The 14,271-nt window shown below is 39.9% G+C and overlaps 1 protein-coding gene across 2 annotated transcripts in view; it reads left to right on the top strand.

Moving 5' to 3' along the window:
- gpr20 (G protein-coupled receptor 20) overlaps positions 1-12,912 on the top strand; it is a 38,798-nt gene extending 25,886 nt beyond the window's left edge. For both annotated transcript variants that reach the window (XM_072569936.1, XM_072569935.1), the window contains exon 2: positions 11,125-12,912. In XM_072569936.1, the coding sequence (XP_072426037.1) occupies positions 11,144-12,202 (1,059 nt within the window). In that variant the 5' untranslated portion in view covers positions 11,125-11,143 and the 3' untranslated portion in view covers positions 12,203-12,912. The remainder of the gene's footprint in view (positions 1-11,124) is intronic.
- The last annotated feature ends 1,359 nt before the right edge of the window (positions 12,913-14,271 follow it).

Raw genomic sequence — 14,271 nt, 5'->3', positions numbered from 1 at the left:
TTTCATAATGTCCCTCTATTTCCATCGTGGCATGTTATAGGTACTCACACAGTCTTTTCAGGATCAGATATGGATATAAAAGAGTGAGTTTTGTGAAGCCAAAGCTTCTATACTACTAGGAGGTATCAGGAAATTGTGGTCAGCCTTGTAATATGAGATCACAAAAAATCCATTCTCCTATTTATTTGCCCCTCATGTCTATAGTTACAGCTTCTCCACAGATGCTCCAGTTTCCTCTTACAGTCCAAGGATGTGCAGCTTAGGTGGATTGGCCATGCTAAATTGCCCATAGTGTCCAGGAATTTGCAGGCTAGGTGGACTAACCATGAGAAATGCAGGGTTACAAGGATAGGGTGGGGAGGTGGGTGGGTCTGGGTGGGATGCTCTTCGGAGGGTTGCCGTGGACTCGATGGGCTGAATGGCCTGCTTCCACAATATAGGGATTCTATGATTCTCTCAGATCAGAGAATTTCATGGCATTTCTGCCATTCTAAACAGAATGGAGTCAATTTAATTAATAATACTGAACTAAAATGGTGCTGAAGAGCTCTATTTATGATGCTAACAGCAATTAAAGAAGTCAAGTGAGAGAGAAGACCCAACAAGGGGTCTTGGAACTTGGAGGGGAAATCTGGGAGCAGTTGAATGGCAATACAGAGTAGACATTGGCCTGGGTCACAGTCAGAGATCTGAAAGCAACAACTGCAAGAATAATTGTAATATCTTGGTTCAATAAATTCTGGAAGATTATCACTCTTTCCTTTGTAAAGATAGTGGAGAAGTTGGGTTTGGAGAGAGAGAGGCTCAGTTGTTGAAACAATGATCAATTTTCAGAGACTAGAGTTGCCTTAATCTAATTTGTCAATTTATATATCAGTCATTAGTTTATGGCTACACTCTATGTATGTGTGAGAATTTGACACCAGATTAGGAAAGAAGCAGTTAGAGTAATTCATTATTAAAATGTGAGGGATCAAAAGGCTTACAGGCTCCATCACTCTCACCTCCAAGGAAAGGATCATTCCAGAATAGGCCTCAACTAAGATAAACAGATCTGATCCAGAATTTGCAACATTGCCATGTCATAATTTACGCTACATGTCTAACAACAAGCAAAAGTGAGTTATGGTCTCAAGTGTTTTATTTTAAATCTATTTTACTGGGAAATCAAGCAACAATTTTCTAATTTGCCGTTATGTTTTTCAAACAGTGCTACAAATCAATGCATTCCATTCATGCTTCACTGTACTTTTAAATCTAAAAAGAGCTCAAAAAAGCTATTTCAGAAAGAAGATGCAAGTTTGCATTTTTAGAGCATTACTCACAGCCACTCCACTGTAGGAAGGATGTGAATGCAATGGAGGAGGTGCAGAGGAGATTCACCAGGATATTACTTGAGGTAGAAATCAATAAGGCAGAAGTGGGTACTGCAGATGCTGGAGATTAGAGTCAAGGTTAGAGTGGTGCTGGAAAAGCACAGCAGGTCAGGCAGCATCCAAGAAGCAGGAAAATCGACGTTTCGGGCAAAAGCCATTCATCGGGAATGACCTCATTCCTGATGAAGGGCTTTTGCCCAAAGCATCGATTTTCCTGCTTCTCGAATGCTGCCTGAGCTGCTGTGCTTTTCCAGCACCACTCTAATCTTGACTATTACCTGAGGTAGAGCAAATTAGCTCTGATCAGCTTGGGTTGACTGAGATGTAAAAGATTATGAGGGACACAGACAGCATGGACAGAAAATAGCAGCTCCAGCTCATAGAAGGGTCAGTAACAAGGGACCACAATTTTAAAGTAAAAAAGTAGGATGTTTAAAGGGGAATTGAGCAAAAGGAGTTTCATCCAGAGGGTGATGAGAATTTGGAATGCACTGCCCAGGAGGTTAGTAGAGCCAGGGAAACCTCACAACCATTTAAAAGTACTTGAATACGCACTAGAAGTGTCATAACATTCAAGGCTATGGGCACTAGCGTACATTTAGTGGTGCAGTCTTGATGGACTCTTCTGTAGTGCATGATTCTTTGATCTTAACCAACTTCCCAGCACTCCTTCAGAAATACATCATCAAGTTTAGTGCTCAGGTCCTGATGTGAAACCTGAACCTGGAACTTTAGGACTCTGAGGCAGAAGTCCAGGAGGTGGCACGGTGACTCAGTGGTCAGCACTGACCCAGGTTCGATTCCCACTTCGGGCAATTGTCTGTGTGGAGTTTGCACATTCTCCCAGTGCCTGCGTGGGTTTCCTCTGGGTGCTCTGGTTTCCTCCCACAGTCCAAAGATGTGAATTGACCAAGCTAACCATAGTGTTAAGTGCATAAGTCAGGGGTAAATATAGGTTAGGGAAATGGGTCTGGTGGGTTACTTGTCGGAGGGTCAGTGTGGACATGTTGGGCCAAATGGCCTGTATCCACACTGGAGAGATTCTTTAAAAAAAATGCTTCCAATTGATCAAGAGTTAATGCTCATCAAATAGCTTTCAAAGAAGTATAAATTATTTGTGAGAAAAACCCAGCCTTTTTAAATAACATTTCTCTTTACTGGCATATGGTTTATCCCTAAGCAATTTTATGTCTATTGTTCAAATACAAGACATGTCGCTAAAGGTCTTCATCTTGCACACATCAGAACAAACACAAGAATGCCAACTGTGAAAAAAAATCAAAATAACTATACTACAGGTGAAAATGCTGCTGATGGCTATTAAGTCAATGCTGATTGGCTGAGAGACACCACATAGAAAGGAATATGGAATTATAAGATCCCCAGTCAATCAAGTAATTCATAAAAAGTGCAAGACTTGGATACATTCCTTTTGATTTCATAGAATGGAACCCTGCATATGAATGCAATAATAAATGAGCCAATTTACAATCTCAATTGTCTCTTGTATAGATAAGGTATAGCTGTTGGTATATTCAGGATTTTCAGCCAGTGCTGCCCAATCACAGGATCACATTCAACAATTGTCTAACAATTCTTTACTATTAGGTAGAACATTTTTTGCAATTTATTATTCAAACTGATTCTTCATGAAGAGTGATTGAATCCATTTGCCTGTTTGTTGTGTGTCATGATGTAAATCAGACCTTATCTTCGAAATGTGGGCTGACAGAGAGCAATTGATTGCCTGACATTGTGCATAAGACACGTGTTCAGTCCTCTACATCTCTAACTGGGGTGTCTCACACTGATTTTCAGCCAGCTTTGCGAAAGTGGAGGCCTATGCTATTGAAGAGCTTCGGTAGTTGCTGCAGTCTAAGTTGCACCACCACCAAAAACTCTTCCTTTGGAGTGGAGAGAAAGAGAAATCCTTTCCCACATTGTGCAGGAGCCACCAGTCCCATTATTTCTACCCTTTACTGAGATTTGCCATTGGGCATCAGTCAATGAGACGCGAGACTTGAAATTCATCTAATTATAGTAGACCTGCACGTTGACTTTCCAAATTATTTCATGTATAGATAACCCTAGTATGCTGTAACCTGATACTAAACATCAATGAATTTCTACCCCACCCGTGCTACCTTGACAGATATGAACAAACAGCACAGACTGGGTTCTATGAGTCTGGTCTATTAGACTCGGCAGCACAAAGAATGATACATTTACCTACTTGGCAACAGAACTCTAATTTTGCAGAACTTTAGATCTTTATTTTCTGGCACACAGGAAATGCTTACCTGTCACATTATACAACTATTCTGGGAAACCTCATTTCAGACAGTCTCTTTTCATAAACAGAGGCAATGGATTCTGACAGAATAAGAAAGCTGTGCTGTTAAAGTTGCTGCAGTGCAATAAATTATACAGAGAAATTCAAATTTCCTTTTTAGGTAAGTCTGATACGTGACTTGCACATGAACACTTAAACATCCAAAAGCCTTCAATCCAAACAAAACTAAAGAAACTTTTGTGTATGGTGAGTAAAACTTGATTAACGGACCAAAGTATCCACTATATAGTAATCCAGGATAGCTGTGCATGACGCTTTGTTGAAGTAACAAAACAAAACTGAAAACTGGGGGCAGTCTTAAGCCCACTATGGTGCAAAGTATGAGTAGTCTGCTGCTCCTTATTCTGAGGAGCATGTTGACTGAACTGTGTGGCTCATAGCACAAAGATAAGCTAAAATTCTGCAATCAAATAACCTTGGTTTTTAAGAGTGGTGCAAGCAGATCCTGCTGGTGGGTAAATCGTGGCTGTCCGTAGTGCCACATTGTGTCATTTGTTGAAATATAAGTGCAAATGTCAGCTGCTGCTGAGCTGTGATTTCCCAGCAAGCAATGCCCATGTGCATCACTCCAATAGGAAGCAGCTGACCACAGATCTGTTATACACCTACAACACAGGCAGAAGAATGCAAAATGTTATATCTGACAAATTGGCACATCTCATGACAAGCACCATTGGTTAGACTTCTATCTGCATCCTCCAATTTGAATATAATTTGTATTGTACCTTGCTGAGACTGCATGCAGATTGACAACATAGAGTCAGAGAATCATAGAGGTATACAGTACTGAAACAGACTCTTTGGTCTAGCTCATCCATGCCAACCAAGTTTCCAAAACTGAACTGCTCCCACTTGCCTGTTTTTGGTCCATATCTCTCTAAACCTTTCCGAAATAATTCTTCAGAAGTCGGCATCCCATCACTAATAACTCTTTATTGATAAATACATAGCCTTTGACAATAGCACTGCTTATGACTGAGTCAGGGCTCAATATCCCTGATACTCACTCTTTCATGAGAGCTAGGTGTCTCTAATTGGACCAGATTAAACAGCCCCATGCAGGGAAATCATATTTTATTTATTTATTTATTCCACAATTTACCACTCTGTCAGGCAATATTTCAGAAGAAGTGCAAGTATTTTCATTTCTTTCTATTAGAGACTGACTAGCTCCCGTATCTCTCAATATTTTAACTTCTTTACCTACTTCCCCTGTTCGTTTTGAGCAAATCTTACCCACGCAGGCTGACCTGATTACAATCAATCCATTTTCTGATCCACGTACCTTGCCAAATGTCTTTTAAATGTTGTAAATGTAGCTGCCTCCACCACTTCCTCTGGTAACTCATTCTATATATACACTATCCTCTGTGTGAAACAGTTGCCCCTCAGGTCACTTCTAAATCTTTCCTCTCTAGTTATGGACACACCTAACCCTGGGAAAAAGACTTTGGCTACTCACCTTATCTATGCCTTTCATGATTTTATAAATCTCTATAAGGTCACCCCTCAGCCTAGAGTCATAGAGTGTAATGTCAACAAGGATTCTGCATTATTGCTTGGTGGTTCTCAAACTTTTCATAGGTTTTGGTATTCTTGGACTCCATGATTTAAATTATATTACTGTATAATACATTTCCTTTTGAACTTTTTTGAGGGTATCATACTATATATAAGCATATAGTTGCCATAAATATAGAAAAAAGCCAAACATTTTCCAAAAAAACAATGCAATGTATATTTGTATTTAATGTTGTTTGCTCTGAGTTTCTATCTACAGAGATTTCAAGCATTCTAAACAAGAGTTAATTTTTATAGTTATATTCGGAACAAAGCTAGCTTGAGGGAAGATAGTATGCATGGGCAAACCTGTATTTGACACCCTTCCTTTGAGTTTAAATATGTACTACATAAATATTTTTAAAAGCTCCAGTCTTTGAGCATGGTTGAACTCACTTGGCGCCCTCCACCAACACCTTATGAATTGTGGGTTTTACCGAAGACAGTCATTACATTTCTCTTAATATCCCTCCACACGTGCTCCCCTGCTAGTTGGGGCTGCTAGCCCATTCCACATTACACATCATGGTCCTGCTCTGCTCCTGTATCTGGATCTGCATCAAATCCATTTCCAGCTACTGCTCATGACCACAGCATTCCACTCCCCCTCCTTGATCGTGATACCATAGTCAGTCATGCACATTAACCAACAAAAAGTTCCGCACTGCACTGTTAATATTATTCTACAGGTTTCCTGGAAAGTTCCCGCAGACTTCAGTTTAAAAGCCATCACCCTAGTGAAATGACGGATCTACCTTCTTAACCAATGAAAGATTTAGGGATTGTGGAAGTGGCAGAAATGACAGTGATGGAAGATTCCTGATGAAGGGCTTTTGCCCGAAACGTCGATTTTACTGCTCCTCGGATGCTGCCTGAACTGCTGTGCTCTTCCAGCACCACTAATCCAAAAAGTGATGGAAGATGGTCAAACCAAGTACAGAAGGAGAAATAGTGAGAGGGAGAGAAAGGAAAGAATTAATTAGAAAAAAAGACAGAAAGGATAAGCAATGAAAGAAATTGCACTTTAAATTAACGTATGCATGTTGAGTGTAGCAGGGTGATTGAGGGTGAGTTGCTGTTGAGCAATCCTAATTATTTACTACAAGTGACCACCCAGGTGTTTGCAACTCACAGCATACCTCTTCTTCTTCTCTTGAACTTCGAAGCTGATTTGTGTCTTAATAACAGCGTTCATTGTAAACTTGTCCTTACTTTCCTGGGAAGGTATGGACCGATTTAGCAGCAATCCTTTTTTCTTCATTCCTTCCTTCCCAAATACCATCATTTGTTATTGTTGTTATTTTCTACAGCTTCCTCCCTTGCCTTTCTTTTCATAACACTAAATTCCAGACCTGTTATAGCAGTCACAAGGACAAACTGCTACAGAGTACAGACAACTTTTCTATCGTCACAAGCACCAATCAACAGAGGGTACAAAAACCATGACTCTAGACTGAGGAAATTGGAAGTGGGGCGATCACAAAAAAAAGAACTTGCACAGGCAGTTCCTATGTAGACAACAGTTCCATTCTGGAGTCCAGTTGTAAGTCAATTTCTACGCAAGTCAGAACAATGTAGGACAATGTAAAGCAGCTGTTTGTAAATTCAATCCTGCATGGGATCACATCTGTAAGTTTGAGCTTTCATATGTTGAATGTTCATAAATTAGGAACCCCTGTAATTCATGTAAAACTTTGTCATAAACAATGTATGAAGACAGTACTTAGTCATGGGTCAGGCAAGAGAAAGAAATGGGACGGCAATTAAGAGAAATGCTCAAAGACCTACTCAGAGATGCATTTTATGGAGGTTTTTAAAAGTGGAAAAAATATCACAAGACAACAAGAATTAATGGATCAGAGAAAGGAATGCAGGAATAGGAAGCCTTGATTAAGGATCTAAAGACCTGTTCCTCCCAGGACAGCAGCTAAGGGTTTTAAATTAAGTTATTTAAATAAATATGGAATTAAAAATCCAGTTTCGGTAATGGTGCATGGTCATAAACTCAATAGGTTCAATAATGTTCTTTAGAGATGGAAATCTGCCATCCTGATCTGGCATGAATGTGACTTAAGGCTCACAACATGCCTGGCATTGCCTGTAGAAATGGCCCAAATAATCACTGCATTCTATCAAACTACATGTCACAGCCATAATAAACACATGAAGCAATCCTATAACCAACAGATCAAACCAAAGCTCTATTGTCCTGCTACATTCAGTCATGAATGATGTTAGATGATTAAACTGATAGCACATTATTGAAATGGTGAGTGATTGCAGAGTTCTGAGATGCAGAGGAATCCAAAATGAAGACAATGACAGTTGCTGACCACAGGTTTATGAAAACTGCTCTCACTGTTATGCTATTTTGGGTCAACAAGTACGTATACTGATCACCTCTGGGACTAGGTTTTGAATCCATCCAAGGCACATGCAATTAAATCTTCCCTATTTGTGTTAGAATCATAGAGTCATAGAGATTCATAGCACAGAAAAAGGCTCTTTGGCCCATTGTATCTGAAACCAGTTAACTATTCTAATCTAATTTTCCAATGTCCCATTGCCTTGTTTGGCTTGGCATCACAATATACATCTAAATACTTATTAGATGGTATGAGGGCTTCTGCCTGTACCACCCTAACAAGCACTGAGTTCCAGATTCCCATCATCTTACAGTTGAAAACCTTTTCCTCACATCTCCTCTACACCTTCTGCACCTCACCTTAAATTTATACCCCTGATCATTGAACCCTCCATCAAGGGGAATTGTTTTTCCTGTCTACCCTATCTATGCTGCTCATAATTTTATACATCTCAATCATGCCTCTCTCAAACTCCTCTGATCTAAGGAAAACGACCCCAGTCTATCCAATCTCTCTTCATGTCTGAAATTCTCCAGTCCAGGCAACATGTTGGTAAATCTCCCCTGCAACCTCTCTAGCACTTTCATTTTCCTCCTTCAACAAGGATTCCAGAACTGCACACAAAAATCTAGCTGTGATCTAACCAACATTTTATGCAGTTCAACTTTTAAAATCTATGTGTCAATGAATAAAGGCAAGCATACCATTTGCCTTCTTAGCCACTTTATCCGCCTGTTCTGACACCTTAAGGGACTGGTGTACATGCACACTAAGGTCCATCTGATCTTCGGCAGTTTCTAGGGTCCTACCATTCATTATGTTGCACTATAAAAAATGATGTCGGTCACTTTCAAATCAGTTCCTAATGGAATCATAACCAAATATATATTTTGGCACCAGATGAATCTGTTTTCCTCATAGAAGAGAAGGTTGAGGGAAGATTTGATAAAGATACAGGTTGTTCTGCTATAACGCACGTTTCACCAGAACAAATTGGTTTTAACACAATTGATAAATTGTGAATGTTGTTGGATAATGCAAACATTTTACTGAAGGGGTATAAACGATTTTCCATTAGCAATCTTCTACAACATGGTTTTCTATAGCGGTTTTCCATAGCGTGATTTTCTATAGCGAGGGGTTGCAAAGGAATGCAACTGTCGTGTCATAGCAGAACACACTATTTACAAAGGGATGTGTAAGGAAAATGTTCCCTTTGATGGAATGATCAGGAACAAGAGAACACAGATTTCGGGTAATTGGATAAAGTATCCATGTCATCAGGGAATCATTTCACTCAGCTGGAGCTCAGGGTCTGGAATCTGCTGCCGAAGAGTGTGACGTACAGCATGATTGTATTCAACCAGAGTATTCAAGAGGAGATTGATTATTATCTGTTACAGGAGGATAGTTCTGCAAGGACCAGTACTGAGTTCACAGTTGTTTGTCATTTATACAAATGATTTGGATGAGAATATTAGAAGCATGGTTAGTAAGTTTGCAGATGACACCAAAATTTGTGGTATAGTGGACAGTGAAGAGGGTTATCTAAGAGTATAACGGGACTTTGATCATCTTGGCCAATGGGCTGAGGAGTGGCAGATACAGTTTAATTTGCATAAATGCAAGGTATGCATTTTTGTAAGACAAACCAGGGCAGGACTTGTACAGTTAATTCCGGATTAGTGGTGCTGGAAGAGCACAGCAGTTCAGGCATCATCCAAGTAGCTTCGAAATCAACGTTTCGGGCAAAAGCCCTTCATCAGGAATTCCTGATCAAATGATTCCTGATGAAGGGCTTTTGCCTGAAACGTCGATTTCGAAGCTACTTGGATGCTGCCTGAACTGCTGTGCTCATCCAGCACCACTAATCCAGAATCTGGTTTCCAGCATCTGCAGTCATTGTTTTTACCTCCTTGTGCAGTTAATGGCAGCACGCTAGAAGTGTTGTCAAATGGAGAGACCTGGAGCACAGGTACATGGTTCCTTAAAAGAGACATCCACAGGCAAATAGGTTGGTGATGAAGGCATTTGGCTCGCTTGCCTTTATTGGTCAGAGCATTTAGTATAGGAGTTGGGACTTCATGTTGTGGCTGTACAGGAAGTTGGTAAGCCAACTTATGAAGTACTATGTACAGTTCTGGTTGTCCTGCTAGATGAAAGATATTATTAAGGGTGGAAAGGGTGCAGAAAGATTTACAAGGATGTTACTGGATCTGGAGATTTGAGTTATAAGGAGAGGCTGAATAGGCTGGGACTTTTTTTCCTGGAGAGTAGGAGGTTGAGGTGTGACATTAAAGAGGTTTACAAAATCATAAGGTGTATCGATAAAGTGAATAGCAAATGTCTTTTCCCCAGGGTAGGAAAGTTCAAAATCAGAGGGTTAAGGTGAGAGGGGAAAGATTTAAAAGGGATCTGAGGGGCAACGTTTTCTCACATTGGGTGGTGTGTATATGGAATGAACTGCCAGAAGAAGTGGTAGATGCAGATAAAGTTGCAACATTTAAAAGATATTTGGAGAGGTATATGAATAAGAAAGGTTTAGAGGGATATGGGCCAAATGCAGGCAAATGGGACGAGCGTAGTTTTGGAAACCTAGTCGGCATGAACAAGGTAAAATAAAGGGTCTGATTCCATGCTGTATGACTTTATGACTCTATGGCAGGGATTTGGCACTGTGTAAATTGCTCCTACAGAAAGCCAGTGGGGACAATGGGTCAAGTAACTTTCTTCAGTGCTGTAACCATTCTATCCTTCTGCAAAACTGATTCAGTCAATGAGAGCTCAGTGGAGGTGCAAAAATAGAACCTGACTGTTAGTTCTATAGGTTTTTTGTTGCTTCATGTTTAGATTGAAAGGTTATAATATTTGTGATCAGGTTAATTATTTAGATTGTTAATACCTATGAATGGAAATGCATTAACAAGGTGAAAACTGGAAAGCACTGGAGCAGTGCAGTGGGTCTCGCAGCATCATGTGGAGAGAGAAACAGTTTGAGTCCAATTTAACCTTGCTTTATGGAAGTGCTGGAAAACCATTCCAAACGGGAGCCATACCAGACTCGAGATATTAACTCAGTTTCTCTCTCTACACAATGTTGTCAGACTTGTTGAGTTTCTCCAGCACTTTCTGTTTTTATTTCAGATTGGCAGAATCTGCAATACTTTACTTTCATTTTATGCATTAAGAGACGTTGAGTAATTTTGAACTTTATCACCTGAATGGTAAAGCAGATCACCTTCCTTAAAAAAATCACCTAGCTTGCTTGAAGGAATGAAAAGTGGGCTGGTTCAATAATGAGTAGAAGATCAATCTAGTGTTGATGATCAAAATTAACTCCATTAAGTACTGGTTACTGGGCTGGGGGGTGGGGAAGTGGGGGGGGAGTAGGTACTGCTTTCTTTATCTCAACCTGATATTTCATATTAAAATATATTTCTTCCTAACACTGATTTTTGTCCTGTTGTAGGTCACCAAAAAGATCAGCCATGCCAAATTCAACAGTTGAACCAAATCTTACAGACATGTCTACAATCAGCCTTGCCAATGAGACTCACGACCACAAGGAGCCCTACTTACATAAACTGGCGCACCTTGATGAAGCACTCTACAATGATTACTACAATCTCTGGCTTGCCTTAATGATAATTAATGTTTTCATATTTGTAGTTGGCATTGTCCTCAACAGCGTTGCATTGTATGTGTTCTGCTTTCGTACCAAGACCAAAACAACATCTGTCATTTATACCATAAACCTAGTAATCACAGATTTGATGGTGGGTTTGTCCTTGCCAACGAGGATAATAATGTATTACAGTGGTGGTGAATGCCTGACATGCTCTTTTGTGCACGTTTTCAGCTATTTTGTGAACATGTACTGCAGCATTCTATTCTTAACTTGCATCTGTGTGGACAGGTACTTGGCCATAGTCCAAGTGGAAGCTTCACGCAAATGGAGAAACCCTCATTACGCCAAAGGGATTTGCGTTTTCATCTGGCTATTTGCCATTATTGTCACTTACTCAATTCTCACCACAGCAATCCAATACGCCTCTTGTTGCCTGTCTAAGCTCTTTGCTCTTACAGTGTTTGAATACTTTTTGCCTTTAGTGATCATCACGGTGTTCACCATTAGGATCATGTGTGCCCTGGCCAAACCAAACCTGATGCAGCAGAGCAGGGAAAGGCGTATGAGAGCTGTCCAACTTCTGGTCACTGTACTGGTTATCTTCATGATCTGCTTCACACCCTTTCATGTCCGCCAAGTAGTGGTCTATGCAAACCCTAAACTGCCTCTTCACATCAGCTTAATAGTGTACCACGTCACAGTGACCTTGAGCAGCCTCAACAGCTGCTTGGATCCTATTGTCTACTGCTTTGTTACTAACAACTTCCAGTCCACCGTGAGGAACATCTTTGTCAAAGTCGAGCCTGAACAGAACAGCGGTGAGGTAATCAGTGTACAGAAGAGCTCCAAGGTGTCCACTGGAAAGTCGGTAGTTTCAAGCATGATGATGAATGGCCCTGCACAAGACAGTGAACAGTGAACAGAACACACAACAATCATGCAGCTCAAAGAGGACTTTCATGTCTCAAGATTTTGCTATAACTTGCTTTGTACTACATTTTATGCCTTGATGTTCATAATACATCATTTTGTACAGTTTGGTGAAATTTACTCAAGGTGTCCTTTACCAGAAAAGAATGGAAGGCCTGGTTTTCTTTGTTTAGGTAATGCTCCATTAGTTGTAAGACAATCTGGTGTTGGCAGACAAAGGAAAGAGAAGCAAAGTCTTAATGTTTGGTGCATTAGTTTATAAGATGGAACAGAAACCCTTGGCCCTCAACCAAATACAATGGAAAATCTTTGTTCTTTTTGCAAAAACAAAAATGTGGTTTCCAGTGTTTATAGGCCTGTCTGCTCTACCTTTCCATTCTTACAGCATCACCTCTTATGATGTATGTGTCTGACTTGCCTGGAAATTGTTGAATATATTTTGTAAAACATTCTCTAATTTATTAACTTCAAACATGTGCCTTTATGTAGATATAAAATAACCACAGGAGTTATCCTTGGATTGATAAGCTATAACTTCAGAACATTCAGAACTCCAATTACTCCCCCTTCTAGGGGCTCAACATATTAAATGTATAGTATAAAATAATGAATTGGTTCAACTGCATGACATTCAATACATTATTTTGCTTTGACAAGCTGAGGCATTGTACGTTTAAGCTACGCAAGAATAGAAACAGGTTTGATGTTGGGTAGCTTACCTTTCATTCAAGGGGTAAGAGGTTTTGGAATATGTTGCTACTTTACGAGAACTCTCTATGTGCCTTCAAAAGGGTCCAACTCAGTTCTTGACCTTGAGGAAATTTATGGCACCTGCCAGATTTTGATATTGGTGGCAACGTGGGGACTCATATATTTGACAGGCTGCTAACCCATCATGTTCACCCCCACTCCTTGAGCTGTGCTTCACAAAATGGTGGGCAACTTATCTATTCCACATAGGCTCATTGGGATCCTTAGCTTCCCATCCTTTAAGTTGATACTTAATGTTGCAAAAATTGTAATTTTAAAATTCTGCCCTATTTTCAAAACTAAAAGTTTGATGTCAGCCCAGTGAGCCACTGGATTTGACAGTTTTAAGTGGGTACCTAAGAACCCAGAAAATAGTTCCACATACGATGTTAGACGAAAGCCCTTCAGTTCTACAACTGTTGATCTGCTCAGTTCTTGCCTAGCCTCCATATTTAATGCCCATCTCCCCAGTAAAGCCACTGGAACACAGACTTAAAAGTCTGGTGGCACAACTAGTTAACATTTACCTTATGTTCTGGGTGAATACAGAACAAAAATACTCCTCATTGTCTTCTGTTCCTCTCATACCTTTTTTGTTATTTTGCTGTTCTATACACTTTTAAATGCACTATAAAAATTTTGAGCTACTGATATTGTTGGGCTAAGATTTCTTTGTGTGCCACTTGGGGCCTGATGTATACACTCAAGCCAATGTTTATGAGAAAGAGTGTTTTTCAGCTTTGTTATACAATGATATACTGCAGCATTAGTCCATTAAGCAGCAAGTTTTTCACTGAATAGTGAAATTCATTTATTCTTTTGCTGGTCTTAGGTCACTTATTCTGAGTCGGGGAAAATTGAGTGAACATAAAGTATGAGCAAGGCCATTAAGTCATTTAAAGCCGTGATATACTGAGTTTTTAGCTTTCTATTTGTAATAAACTGACATTGTTACTGGATGTTTTCCTAGGCTGTGATAAGTCAGAAGGTTATGAGTGTTCAGGACTTTCATTGAATGTTTTAAAGGAGAAGTGGATAATTTCTTGACTAATAACAGAGTCAACATTAGAAGTAAATGGGAATGTGGAATTGAGGCCACAATTAGATCAGCCATGAACCTATTGAATGTGGAGCAGAATTCAGTGGTCAAATCTCTGCTCCTGCTCCTAAATTGTCTGTATGTTATCGATTGTGTTTCCCACACCTTCAAACCAGGATTGTAAATTACTTGTAAATCCATGACCCAAAGGAATGCTCTATCTGAAGCAAGGCTAAAAATCACACAACACCAGGTTATAGTCCGACAGG

Source organism: Chiloscyllium punctatum, chromosome 5, assembly GCF_047496795.1.
Source record: "Chiloscyllium punctatum isolate Juve2018m chromosome 5, sChiPun1.3, whole genome shotgun sequence".
In the NCBI taxonomy this organism is placed as follows: domain Eukaryota; kingdom Metazoa; phylum Chordata; class Chondrichthyes; order Orectolobiformes; family Hemiscylliidae; genus Chiloscyllium; species Chiloscyllium punctatum.
This window is presented reverse-complemented; position numbering and strand designations above follow the sequence as displayed.